The 15106-nt window shown below is 42.8% G+C and overlaps 2 protein-coding genes across 2 annotated transcripts in view; one reads left to right on the forward strand and one right to left on the reverse strand.

Annotated features, from left to right (window-relative positions):
- On the forward strand, window positions 1–1650 carry LOC128649746 (G2/mitotic-specific cyclin-B2-like). The gene is given in 4 exon segments (XM_053703183.1): window positions 1–23; window positions 253–642; window positions 644–1128; window positions 1474–1650. Coding segments are annotated over 4 exon segments (1071 nt in total). The 3' UTR covers window positions 1647–1650.
- DDRGK1 (DDRGK domain containing 1) overlaps window positions 1–15106 on the reverse strand; it is a 455714-nt gene that overhangs the window by 361209 nt on the left and 79399 nt on the right. The window lies entirely within an intron of this gene.

Consider the following 15106-nt stretch of genomic DNA (forward strand, 5'->3'; position numbering starts at 1 on the left):
ATGAGTAAGACACTTGGGGAACAGTAGAAGAAATATTCTCAATGCAAGGTGACACAATATAATACACAAGGTAGATGCACTGCAGAAGTTAGCGTGTTTCGCCTTTAGCAGAGAGCTAGTTTGGTTTTATTTGCTTTTATTTTTTTGCTTTTAGTCTTTGATTTTATTTTTACAGCAATGGCTACTCGTTGTCTTGATGCTGAGGACACCCTGGGTTGGTGCAATGAGATAGACTCCGATAACATGGAAAAGAGCTGCCCTTGGTGAAATCTGCAGCAAAATAACAGCAAAGGGAAAACCACAACATTCAGTGAAGAATGCCAACATAGTGACAAAGGCGATGAAACCGGCTACTAAAGTGGCAAATGCGAACACAAAACCAAAGGATGTTCCTGCAAAGCCGGCTGTTATAGAAGTAGCTCCAAAGGCACAATCACCAGTTCCTATGGATGTATCTCTTAAAGAGGAAGTTTTTTCTGATGCTTTAACAAATGTGGAAGATATTGATGCAGAGGATGGTGGAAATCCTCAATTTTGCAGTGAATATGTAATGGACATTTACAACTACTTAAAACAGCAAGAGGTTAAGCAAGCAATTAAGCAAAGGTACCTTGAAGGAAGAGAGGTGAATGAACGCATGAGAGCTGGTTGACTGACTAGTACAAGTTAACTCTAGATTTCAACTTCTTCAGGAGACTTTGTACATGGGGACTGCTATCACGGACCGCTTTCTACAAGTTCAACCAGTCTCTCGTAACAAACTCCAGCTGGCTGGTGTTAGTTCATTCCTTGTGGCTTCCAAATATGAAGAGATGTACACTCCAGAGATTGCAGACTTTGTTTACATTACTGACAATGCCTATACAACATCTCAGATAAGAGAAATGGAAATGCTTATCTTGCGGGACCCGAAGTTTGACTTGGGGAGACCATTGCCTGTCCACTTCCTTAGATGGGCCTCACAATCTTGCAGTGCTGATGCTAATCAGCATACTCTTTTAAAATATCTAATGGAGCTTATATTAGTTGACTATGACATGGTACACTTCTTCCCTTCTGAGATTGCATCCTTGGCCATGGCAAATGGGATGCTACACAAACACTTCTATACAGGATATGCAGAAGAAGACTTAAAGGGGCATGAAACCCAATAACATTTTAAACAACTTTCTAATTACTTCTATTATCTAATTTGTTTCATTCTCTTGGCATCATTTGTTGTAGGAGCAGCAATGCACTACTGGTTTCTAACTGAACACATGGGTGAGCCAATGACAATCGGTATATATATGCAGCCACCAATCAGCAGCTAGAACCTAGGTTCTTTGGTAGTCCTGAGCTTACCTAGATAAACCTTTAAGCAAAGGATAACAAGAGAATGAAGCAAATTAAATAATAGAAGTAAATTAGAAATTTGTTTAAAATTGTATTCTCTATCTGAATCATTAAAGTAAAATTTTGGGTTTCATGTCCATTTAAGCCTTGTCATGAAACACATGGCTAAACATGTTGTCAAAGTCAACAAAAATCAAACTAAACGTGTGGCTGTGAGGAACAACTATGCCAGCAGTAAGCTAATGAAGGTCAGAAAATGTCCCCAACTGATGTCTAGAGTGGTCACAGATCTTGCAGCAAGTCTGTCATGAGTCCTCAGAGCAGCTTTAAAGGACTACAACGATTTTGCACTTTTAATTTGACTTTCTTGGCACATCTGCTGCTGTTTCTGTAAATACATTTTTATTGTATGAGCATTGAATATTTACTTGTCATTATCAAATAAACACAAGGTAATAAGTTGTACACTACCCATAGCAGTCTGGTGAGTCTCATGCGTGGCCAGGGAGCCACAGCTTCTATAACTGTGTCCATCCTACACCCTCATCAGTATTCTAAAAAATGTGTCTCGCTCATGAACATTCTTGATGGATCTTAAAGGATATGGAACCCAGGCATTTCCTTTTGTGATTAATACAGAGCGTAGCATATACAGGGAGTGCAGAATTATTAGGCAAGTTGTATTTTTGAGGATTAATTTTATTATTGAACAACCACCATGTTCTCAATGAACCCAAAAAACTCATTAATATCAAAGCTGAATAGTTTTGGAAGTAGTTTTTAGTTTGTTTTTAGTTATGGCTATTTTAGGGGGATATCTGTGTGTGCAGGTGACTATTACTGTGCATAATTATTAGGCAACTTAACAAAAAACAAATATATACCCATTTCAATTATTTATTTTTACCAGTGAAACCAATATAACATCTCAACATTCACAAATATACATTTCTGACATTCAAAAACAAAACAAAAACAAATCAGTGACCAATATAGCCACCTTTCTTTGCAAGGACACTCAAAAGCCTGCCATCCATGGATTCTGTCAGTGTTTTGATCTGTTCACCATCAACATTGCGTGCAGCAGCAACCACAGCCTCCCAGACACTGTTCAGAGAGGTGTACTGTTTTCCCTCCTTGTAAATCTCACATTTGATGATGGACCACAGGTTCTCAATGGGGTTCAGATCAGGTGAACAAGGAGGCCATGTCATTAGATTTTCTTCTTTTATACCCTTTCTTGCCAGCCACGCTGTGGAGTACTTGGACGCGTGTGATGGAGCATTGTCCTGCATGAAAATCATGTTTTTCTTGAAGGATGCAGACTTCTTCCTGTACCACTGCTTGAAGAAGGTGTCTTCCAGAAACTGGCAGTAGGACTGGGAGTTGAGCTTGACTCCATCCTCAACCCGAAAAGGCCCCACAAGCTCATCTTTGATGATACCAGCCCAAACCAGTACTCCACCTCCACCTTGCTGGCGTCTGAGTCGGACTGGAGCTCTCTGCCCTTTACCAATCCAGCCACGGGCCCATCCATCTGGCCCATCAAGACTCACTCTCATTTCATCAGTCCATAAAACCTTAGAAAAATCAGTCTTGAGATATTTCTTGGCCCAGTCTTGACGTTTCAGCTTGTGTGTCTTGTTCAGTGGTGGTCGTCTTTCAGCCTTTCTCTGAGTATTGCACACCTTGTGCTTTTGGGCACTCCAGTGATGTTGCAGCTCTGATATATGGCCAAACTGGTGGCAAGTGGCATCTTGGCAGCTGCACGCTTGACTTTTCTCAGTTCATGGGCAGTTATTTTGCGCCTTGGTTTTTCCACACGCTTCTTGCGACCCTGTTGACTATTTTGAATGAAACGCTTGATTGTTCGATGATCACGCTTCAGAAGCTTTGCAATTTTAAGAGTGCTGCATCCCTCTGCAAGATATCTCACTATTTTTGACTTTTCTGAGCCTGTCAAGTCCTTCTTTTGACCCATTTTGCCAAAGGAAAGGAAGTTGCCTAATAATTATGCACACCTGATATAGGGTGTTGATGTCATTAGACCACACCCCTTCTCATTACAGAGATGCACATCACCTAATATGCTTAATTGGTAGTAGGCTTTCGAGCCTATACAGCTTGGAGTAAGACAACATGCATAAAGAGGATGATGTGGTCAAAATACTCATTTGCCTAATAATTCTGCACTCCCTGTAAAAAAGCTCTAATTTACTTCTGTTATCAGATTTACTTTGTTCCCATGATATTCTTGGTTGAAGAGATACCTAGGTAGGTGTCTATAGCCCTTTATGGCAGGTAATAGTGCTGCCCTCTAGTGCTTTTGCAAATGGTTAACATTCTTGTAAAACTGCTGCCATATAGTGCTGCAGACACGTGCATGCTCCTGAGCTTATGTTCCTGGTTTTCAATAAAATATAACAAGAGAAAGAAGAAAAATGTGATAATAGTTAGAAAGTCTTTTTAAATTGCATGCTCTACCGGAAGCATGAAAGAAAGATTTTGGGTTTCATGTCCCTTTAAGTTTGATATAATTGGCTTGGACTCAATATAACCTGTCAATCAAATGCCTAAAATCTTGAGGGGGTTAAGGGGGGAAATCCCCTTCACATGAAAATTGTGCGATTCATAAAGCTTTGTAACCTCTCATGTCAGATCTGTGAGTTGAAAGATACTCTCCCAATTAATAGAGCCACATCTCTGCACATAGAACTAATTCCACTGTGAAAACAAAATTTATGCTTACCTGATAAATTTATTTCTCTTGTGGTGAATCCAGTCCACGGATCATCCATTACTTGTGGGATACCAATACCAAAGCTATAGGACACGGATGAAGGGAGGTACAAGGCAGGCGCTTAAACGGAAGGCACCACTGCCTGTAAGACCTTTCTCCCAAAAATAGCCTCCGAAGAAGCAAAAGTATAAAATTTATAGAATTTAGAAAAAGTGTGAAGCGAAGACCTAGTCGCCGCCTTACAAATCTGTTCAACAGAAGCCTCATTCTTAAAAGCCCATGTGGAAGCTACCGCTCTAGTAGAATGAGTTGTAATTCTTTCAGGAGGCTGCTGGCCAGCAGTCTCATAAACTAAGCGGATTATACTTCTTAGCCAAAAAGATAGAGAAGTTGCCGAAGCCTTTTGGCCTCTCCTCTGTCCAGAGTAGACAACAAACAATGCAGATGTTTGACGAAAATCTTAAGTAGCTTGTAAATAAAACTTTAAAGCGCGAACCACGTCAAGATTGTGTGATAGACGTTCCTTCTTTGAAGAAGGATTAGGACACAGTGACGGACCAACAATCTACTGATTGATATTTTTATTAGATACCACCTTAGTCAGAAAACCAGGTTTGGTACGTAACACTACCTTATCTGCATGGAAAATGAGATAAGGGGAATCACATTGTAAATTAGATAACTCCGAAACTCTTCGAGCCGAGGAGATAGCTACTAAAAACAGAACTTTCCAAGATAAGAGCTTAATATCTATGGAATGCAAAGGTTCAAACGGAACCCCTTGAAGAACTTTAAGAACTAAATTTAAACTCCATGGCGGAGCAACAGGTTTAAAAACAGGCTTGATTCTAACCAGAGCCTGACAAAACGCCTGAACATCTGGAACCTCAGCCAGACGTTTGTGCAAAAGGACAGAGCAGAAATCTGTCCCTTCTTGGAGAAAAGATAATATCCTAGGAATCCTGACCCTACTCCATGAGCAACCCTTGGATTCACACCAATGAAGATATTTACACCATATCTTATGATAGATTTTCCTGTATTAAGGTATCAATGACCGACTCGGAGAAACCACGCTTTGATAAAATCAAGCGTTCAATCTCCAAGCAGTCAGACGCAGAAAAATTAGATTTGGATGGTTGAAAGGACCCTGAAGTAGAAGGTCCTGTCTCAGAGGCAGAGTCCATGGTGGAGAGGATGACATGTCCACCAGATCTGCATACCAAGTCCTGCGAGGCCACGCAGGTGCTATCAAAATCACTGAAGCTCTCTCCTGTTTGATCTTGGCAATCAGACGAGGGAGCAGAGGAAACAGTGGAAACACATAAGCCAGGTTGAAGGACAAAGGCACTGCTAGACCATCTATCAATGCTGCCTTGGGATCCCTGGACCTGGAACCGTAACAAGGAAGCTTGGCGTTCTGACGAGACGCCATGAGATCCAGTTCTGGTTTGCCCCAAAGTTGCATCAACTGTGCAAATACCTCCGGATGGAGCTCCCACTCCCCCGGATGAAAAGTCTGTCGACTTAGAAAATCCGCCTCCCAGTTCTCTACTCCTGGGATATGGATAGCTGATAGATGGCAAGAGTGAATCTCTGCCCATCAAATTATCTTTGAAACCTCCAACATTGCTAGGGAACTCCTTGTTCCCCCTTGATGGTTGATGTAAGCTACAGTTGTTATGTTTTCCGACTGAAATATGATGAACCTGACCGCAGCTAGCTGAGGCCAAGCCTGAAGAGCATTGAATATCATTCTTAGTTCCAGAATGTTTATCGGAAGGAGTGCTTCCTCCTGAGTCCACGATCCCTGAGCCTTCAGGGAGTTCCAGACTGCACCCCAGCCCAGAAGGCTGGCATCTGTTGTTACTATTGTCCAATCTGGCCTGCGGAAGGTCATACCTTTGGAAAGATGAGATAGCCACCAGAGAAGAGAATCCCTGGTCTCTTGATCGAGATTTAGTAGAGGGGACAAATCCGTGTAATCCCCATTCCACTGACTGAACATGCAGAGTTTCAGCGGTCTGATATGTAGGCGGGCAAACGGCACTATGTCCATTGCAGCTACCATTAAGCCGATTACTTCCATACACTGAGCCACTGAAGGGCGAGAAGTAGAATAAAGAACACAGCAGGAATTTAGAAGTTTTGACAACCTGGCCTCTGTCAGGTAAATCTTCATTTCTACAGAATCTATCAGAGTTCCCAGGAAGGAAACTCTTGTGAGAGGGGATAGAGAACTCTTCTTTTCGTTCACTTTCCACCAATGAGACCTCAGGAATGCCAGAACAATGTCCGTATGGGACTTGGCAATTCGACGCCTGTATCAGAATGTCGTCTAAGTAAGGGGCTACTGCTATGCCCCGCGGCCTTAGGACCGCCAGAAGTGACCCCAGAACCTTTGTAAAGATTCTTGGTGCCGTAGCTAACCCAAAGGGAAGAGCCACAAACTGGTAATGCCTGTCTAGGAAGGCGAACCTGAGAAACCGATGATGATCTTTGTGTATCGGAATGTGAAGATAAGCATCCTTTAAGTCCACGGTAGTCATGTATTGACCCTCCTGGATCATATGTAGGATGGTTCGAATAGTCTCCATCTTGAAAGATGGACCCTGAGAAATTTGTTTAGGATCTTGAGATCTAAGATTGGTCTGAAGGTTCCCTCTTTCTTGGGAACCACAAAGAGATTTGAATAGAAGCCTTGCCCCTGTTCCTCCTTTGGAACTGGGTGGATCACTCCCATAACTAGGAGGTCTTGAACACAATGTAAGAATGCCTCTCTCTTTATCTGGTCTGCAGATAATTGTGAGAGGTGAAATCTTCCTTTTGGGGAAGAAGCTTTGAAGTCCAGAAGATATCCCTGGGACACAATTTCCAACGCCCAGGGATCCTGGACATCTCTTGCCCAAGCCTGGGCGAAGAGAGAAAGTCTGCCCCCTACTAGATCCGTTACCGGATCGGGGGCTGATCTTTCATGGTGTCTTAGAGGCAGCAGCAGGCTTCTTGGCCTGCTTACCTTTGTTCCAAGCCTGGTTAGGTCTCCAGACCGGCTTGGACTGGGCAAAATTTCCATCTTGTTTTGCATTAGAGGGAGTTGATGCCGCGCTCGTCTTAAAGTTTCGAAAGGCACGAAAATTAGTTTGTTTGGTCCTTAATTTATTAGACCTATCCTGAGGAAGGGCATGACCTTTTCCTCCAGTAATATCAGAAATGATCTCCTTCAGTCCAGGCCCGAATAGGGTCTGCCCCTTGAAGGCAATGTTGAGAAGCTTAGACTTTGAAGTAACGTCAGCTGACCAGGATTTAAGCCATAGCGCCCTACGCGCCTGTATAGCAAAACCTGAGTTCTTAGCCGTTAGTTTGGTTAAATGAACAACGGCGTCAGAAACAAATGAATTGGCTAGCTTAAGCGCTTTAAGCTTGTCAAGTATATCATCCAATGGAGTTTCTACCTGTAAGGCCTCTTCCAGAGACTCAAACCAGAAGGCCGCAGCAGCAGTGACCGGGGCAATGCATGCAAGAGGCTGGAGAATAAAACCTTGCTGAATAAACATTTTCTTAAGGTAACCCTCTAACTTTTTATCCATTGGATCTAGGAAAGCACAACTGTCCTCAACGGGAATAGTTGTACGCTTAGCTAGGGTAGAAACTGCTCCCTCCACCTTAGGGACCGTTTGCCATAAGTCCCGTGTAGTGGCATCTATTGGAAACATTTTCTTAAAAATAGGAGGGGGAGAGAACGGCACACCTGGTCTATCCCATTCCTTAGTAATAATTTCTGAAAACCTTTTAGGTATTGGAAAAACATCAGTGTAAACAGGCACTGCATAGTATTTATCCAATCTCCACAATTTTTCTGGCACTATAATGGTGTCACAGTCATCCAGAGTAGCTAAAACCTCCCTGAGCAACACGCGGAGGGTGTTCAAGCTTAAATTTAAATGTAAACATATCAGAATCAGGTTGAAGCATCTTCCCAGAGTCAGAAAAATCACCCACAGAAAGAAGCTCTCCTGCCTCAGCTTCTGCATATTGCGAGGGGATATCAGACATAGCTACTAAAGCGTCAGAGAGCTCTGTATTTTTTCTAGTCCCAGAGCTGTCTCGCTTTCCTTCTAACCCTGGTAGTTTGGACAATACTGCTGTAAGGGTATGATCCATAACTGCCGCCATGTCTTGTAAAGTAAACGCCATGGGCGCGCTAGATGTACTTGGCGCCACTTGAGCAGGAGACCCTTGAGCGGGAGTCATAGGTTCTGACACGTGGGGTGAGTTAGTCGGCATAACTTCCCCCTTGTCAATTTCCTCTGGTGATAAATCTTTTAAAGACAGAATATGATCTTTATAACTTAAAGTAAAATCAGTACATTTGGTACACATTCTAAGAGGGGGTTCCACAATGGCTTCTAAATATAATGAACAAGGAGTTTCCTCTATGTCAGACATGTTTAAACAGACTAGCAATGAGACCAGCAAGCTGGAAAAACACTTTGATAAATGTAAACAAGCAAAAAATAAAAACGGTACTGTGCCTTTAAGAGAAACAAATTTTGTCAGAAATTGAAAAACAGTGATAAAAAGCAGTAAATCTTACGAAATGTTTACAGTGTGTATAATAGACTAACAGAGCATTGCACCCACTTGCAAATGGATGATTAACCCCTTCATTTCAAAACCGGATCAAAAAACGTTTTTTAACAGTCACAACAAACTGCCACAGCTCTGCTGTGGCCCTACCTGCCCATACAACGACTTTTGAAGGCACAAAAACCCTTTGTAGAGGTCCTAAGTGTTCAGGGGACTCCTTCAGGGAAACTGGAAGTCTCAAACTGCAAAAACTACTGCACGATTTAGGCCTGAAATTAGGCCCCTCCCAACATGTACTCACAGTGAGAGGGCCATAAAAAACTATCCCTAGGCAAAATCTAGCCAGCCATGTGGAAAAAACTGGGCCCCAATAAAGTTTTATCACCAATATGTAGAAAAAAACGTTTAAACACTTCCAGCAAACGTTATCTTATATTCAGTAATGTGAGAAAGTAATAAGAATATTACCTTTTACAGCAAGCATGATACTAGTCGTTATTAAATCACTGTAATCAGGCTTACCTTAAATAAATCTGGCATTAACAGCATTTTCTAGCATATTCATTTCTCTAGAAAAATTTAAACTGCACATACCTCATAGCAGGAGACCCTGCACGCCATTCCCCCAGCTGAAGTTACCTCATCTCTTCAGTTATGTGTGAGAACAGCAATGGATCTTAGTTACAACCTGCTAAGATCATCAAAAACCACAGGCAGACTCTTCTTCAACTTTCTGCCTGAGGCTAAAACAGTACAACTCCGGTACCATTTGAAAATAATAAACTTTTGATTGAAGATAAACTACATAAATTCACCACATCTCTCTAGCTACTTCCTATCTTGTCGAGAGCTGCAAGAGAATGACTGGGAGGTGGCAGTTAGGGGAGGAGCTATATAGACAGCTCTGCTGTGGGTGATCCTCTTGCAGCTTCCTGTTGGGAAGGAGAATATCCCACAAGTAATGGATGATCCGTGGACTGGATAAACCTTACAAGAGAAAAATCGTAGCATCACAAAACAGCTTCAAAATATTACGGAACAAACTTCCAGCTGTTTCTACTGACCATCTGACATACATGAACTGACCATCTGACATACATGAACTGACCATCTGACATACATGAAATACATTTATGTTAAATAATGCAATTACTTTGTGCCTTGGATATCAAAAAAATATTATAAATGTAACAAAGTATTACACTGCTGGCTACTTCATAATGCCACCTGGCTGGTAACATTTTCTGAGAACACTGAATACTTCATAGGGCTGGGGCAATAGATTCTTTATCAATTCAACAGGCTTGTCAAGGTGAACGCCCGCAGTCAGCCCCTGGAGAAACCTTTCCATCTTTTCTGCTACATTAGTTTACATAGCAAAACAGACAGATATTTTACAATTATAAATATTTACATAAACTGCTTTCCATGCATGGTTTCCGAAGTGCTGTGGTTGTCATTGTTTTTCCCTCGTTGCTAGCGGTTCTCTTTTGATTTGCGAGTTATCATGTATTGGGCACCACACACAGCTATATATGTTAAAGGGACAATAAACATAATTTAATTTTACAATTAGGAAGAGAAGTCAACGACTCCCCTGTACCCCAAAGAAGTGCACCGTACTCTCTTTTTCAAACTCCGGCTGCTTTATCCAGCACCGGAGCGCGCAACAGTTAAATTAATAGTGCAATCGAGAGGGTTGTGATTTACTAAAAAAATCTGTGACACTGTGGCGGTCTAGGAAGAGGGAACTGTATGTTGCTTTGAAGTATAGAATGGAGTAAAGAGTGGCTTTAAAACAAGTGAGTCATTGACTCCCATTACTATTTGTGAACATATTGCAAAATAATGAAGAAGAAAAAAATACTATGTTTACTGTCCCTTTAATAGCAGGAGTGCCCACAAATGAAATGCTGAACAAGATAGCGTGGATAATTAATTAATGAACATGATGTCAGCATAAAAACATAAATTATGTTTTCTTTCATAAAGGTGGTGAAAGTCCATGATCCATTACTCTTGGAAACCAATACCCAAACTGTGGAATCCACGGGTAATAACATAAAGGGAGGGCTTTAAAAAATATCTTTTCACTGAGAAATTAAATCCGCAACCCCAATAATGGCCTAGATTACAAGTGGAGTGTAAAATTGCGCTTTTGTGAGCGCAATATTTGCTCTTAACTCAGTAATACCCGCGCACACAAATGTGCACTGGTATTACAAGTCAGGTGCAAGTTCGCGTTCCCATTGCCTGAAAGCCTTACGCTCACAAGAGCGTGCTTCCATAGGCTCCAATAGGAGCCTAATTCTGATGCCGCGAGACACGGCAAAGAACCTAGCGCAGCGCAGGGTTAAGTTGCGCAGTGTTGGGCAGCAAATAAAAATATATATATGTATATATACACATATATTTATCCGTTTATATGGGTATATACAAATATTAACACCTAAAACATAATTTATGCTTACCTGATAAATTCCTTTCTTCTGTAGTGTGATCAGTCCACGGGTCATCATTACTTCTGGGATATTAACTGCTCCCCTACAGGAAGTGCAAGAGGATTCACCCAGCAGAGCTGCATATAGCTCCTCCCCTCTACGTCACTCCCAGTCATTCGACCAAGGACCAACGAGAAAGGAAAAGCCAAGGGTGAAGTGGTGACTGGAGTATAAATTAAAAAATATTTACCTGCCTTAAAAACAGGGCGGGCCGTGGACTGATCACACTACAGAAGAAAGGAATTTATCAGGTAAGCATAAATTATGTTTTCTTCTGTTAAGTGTGATCAGTCCACGGGTCATCATTACTTCTGGGATACCAATACCAAAGCAAAAGTACACGGATGACGGGAGGGATAGGCAGACTCTTTATACAGAAGGAACCACTGCCTGAAGAACCTTTCTCCCAAAAATAGCCTCCGATGAAGCAAAAGTGTCAAATTTGTAAAATTTGGAAAAAGTATGAAGCGAAGACCAAGTTGCAGCCTTGCAAATCTGTTCAACAGAGGCCTCATTCTTGAAGGCCCAAGTGGAAGCCACAGCTCTAGTAGAATGAGCTGTAATTCTTTCAGGGGGCTGCTGTCCAGCAGTCTCATAAGCTAAACGAATTATGCTACGAAGCCAAAAAGAAAGAGAGGTAGCGGAAGCTTTTTGACCTCTCCTCTGCCCAGAGTAAATGACAATCAGAGAAGACGTTTGTCGGAATTCCTTAGTTGCCTGCAAGTAAAATTTTTGAGCCCGGACTACATCCAGGTTGTGCAGTAGACGTTCCTTCTTTGAAGAAGGATTTGGGCATAAAGAAGGAACAACAATCTCTTGATTGATATTCCTGTTAGTAACTACCTTAGGTAAGAACCCAGGTTTAGTACGCAGGACTACCTTATCCGAATGAAAAATCAAATAAGGAGAATCACAATGTAAGGCTGATAATTCAGAGACTCTTCGAGCCGAGGAAATAGCCATTAAAAATAGAACTTTCCAAGATAACAACTTTATATCAATGGAATGAAGGGGTTCAAACGGAACGCCCTGTAAAACATTAAGAACAAGGTTTAAACTCCATGGTGGAGCAACAGTTTTAAACACAGGCTTAATCCTGGCCAAAGCCTGACAAAAAGCCTGGACGTCAGGAACTTCTGACAGACGTTTGTGTAACAGAATGGACAGAGCTGAGATCTGTCCCTTTAATGAACTAGCAGATAAACCCTTTTCTAAACCTTCTTGTAGAAAAGACAATATCCTAGGAATCCTAACCTTACTCCAAGAGTAACCTTTGGATTCACACCAATGTAGGTATTTACGCCATATCTTATGGTAAATCTTTCTGGTAACAGGTTTCCTAGTCTGTATTAAGGTACTAATAACTGACTCAGAAAACCCACGTCTTGATAAAATTAAGCGTTCAATTTCCAAGCAGTCAGCTTCAGAGAAGTTAGATTTTGATGTTTGAAGGGACCCTGTATCAGAAGGTCCTGTTTCAGAGGTAGAGACCAAGGCGGACAGGATGACATGTCCACCAGGTCTGCATACCAAGTCCTGCGTGGCCACGCAGGTGCTATTAGAATCACTGATGCTCTCTCTTGTTTGATTCTGGCTATCAATCGAGGAAGCAACGGGAAGGGTGGAAACACGTAAGCCATCCTGAAGTCCCAAGGTGCTGTCAGAGCATCTATCAGGACTGCTCCTGGATCCCTGGATCTGGACCCGTAACGAGGAAGCTTGGCGTTCTGTCGAGACGCCATGAGATCTATCTCTGGTTTGCCCCAACGTCAAAGTATTTGGGCAAAGACCTCCGGATGAAGTTCCCACTCCCCCGGATGAAAAGTCTGACGACTTAAGAAATCCGCCTCCCAGTTCTCCACTCCCGGGATGTGGATTGCTGACAGGTGGCAAGAGTGAGACTCTGCCCAGCGAAGTATCTTTGATACTTCCATCATAGCTAGGGAGCTTCTTGTCCCTCCCTGATGGTTGATGTAAGCTACAGTCGTGATGTTGTCCGACTGAAACCTGATGAACCCCCGAGTTGTCAACTGGGGCCAAGCCAGGAGGGCATTGAGAACTGCTCTCAATTCCAGAATGTTTATTGGCAGGAGACTCTCCTCCTGACTCCATAGTCCCTGAGCCTTCAGGGAATTCCAGACGGCACCCCAACCTAGAAGGCTGGCGTCTGTTGTTACAATTGTCCAGTCTGGTCTGCTGAATGGCATCCCCCTGGACAGGTGTGGCCGAGAAAGCCACCATAGAAGAGAATTTCTGGTCTCTTGATCCAGATTCAGAGAAGGGGATAAGTCTGAGTAATCCCCATTCCACTGACCTAGCATGCACAGTTGCAGTGGTCTGAGGTGTAAGCGTGCAAAGGGTACTATGTCCATTGCCGCTACCATTAAGCCGATTACCTCCATACATTGAGCCACTGACGGGTGTTGAATGGAATGAAGAGTGCGGCAAGCACTTTGAAGTCTTGATAGCCTGTCCTCTGTCAGGTAAATCTTCATTTCTACAGAATCTATAAGAGTCCCCAGGAAGGGAACTCTTGTGAGTGGAACGAGTGAACTTTTCTTTTCGTTCACCTTCCATCCATGTGACCTTAGAAATGCCAGCACTAACTCTGTATGAGATTTGGCAGTTTGAAAGCTTGAAGCTTGTATCAGAATGTCGTCTAGGTATGGAGCTACCGAGATTCCCTGCGGTCTTAGTACCGCCAGAAGAGCACCCAGAACCTTTGTGAAGATTCTTGGCGCTGTAGCCAATCCGAATGGAAGAGCCACAAACTGGTAATGCCTGTCTAGGAAGGCAAACCTTAGGTACCGGTAATGATCTTTGTGAATCGGTATGTGCAGGTAAGCATCTTTTAAATCTACAGTGGTCATGTACTGACCCTCTTGGATCATAGGTAAAATTGTCCGAATAGTCTCCATCTTGAACGATGGAACTCTTAGGAATTTGTTTAGGATCTTTAAGTCCAGGATTGGTCTGAAAGTTCCCTCTTTTTTGGGAACCACAAACAGATTTGAGTAAAACCCCTGTCCCTGTTCCGATCGTGGAACTGGATGGATTACTCCCATTAACAAGAGCTCTTGTACGCAGCGTAGAAAAGCCTCTTTCTTTGTCTGGATTGTTGACAATCTTGACAGATGAAATCTCTCTCTTGGAGGAGAGTATTTGAAGTCCAGAAGGTATCCCTGAGATATTATCTCTAGCGCCCAGGGATCCTGAACATCTCTTGCCCAAGCCTGGGCGAAGAGAGAAAGTCTGCCCCCCACTAGATCCGATCCCGGATCGGGGGCCCTCAATTCATGGTGTTTTGGGGGCAGCAGCAGGTTTCCTAGTCTGCTTGCCCTTGTTCCAGGACTGGTTAGGTTTCCAGCCTTGTCTGTAGCGAGCAACAGCTCCTTCCTGTTTTGGTGCAGAGGAAGTTGATGCTGCTCCTGCTTTGAAATTACGAAAGGAACGAAAACTAGACTGTCTAGTCTTGGCTTTGGCTTTGTCCTGAGGCAGGGCATGGCCTTTACCTCCTGTAATGTCAGCGATAATCTCTTTCAACCCGGGCCCGAATAAGGTCTGCCCTTTGAAAGGTATATTAAGCAATTTAGACTTAGAAGTAACATCAGCTGACCAGGATTTTAGCCACAGCGCCCTGCGTGCCTGAATGGCGAATCCTGAATTCTTCGCCGTAAGTTTAGTAAGATGTACTACGGCCTCCGAAATGAATGAATTAGCTAGTTTAAGGACTCTAAGCCTGTCCGTAATGTCGTCCAGAGTAGCTGAACCAATGTTCTCTTCCAGAGACTCAATCCAGAATGCCGCTGCAGCCGTGATCGGCGCAATGCATGCAAGGGGTTGCAATATAAAACCTTGTTGAACAAACATTTTCTTAAGGTAACCCTCTAACTTTTTATCCATTGGATCTGAAAAAGCACAGCTATCCTCCACCGGGATAGTG

This window comes from Bombina bombina, chromosome 2, assembly GCF_027579735.1.
Source record: "Bombina bombina isolate aBomBom1 chromosome 2, aBomBom1.pri, whole genome shotgun sequence".
NCBI lineage: Eukaryota > Metazoa > Chordata > Amphibia > Anura > Bombinatoridae > Bombina > Bombina bombina.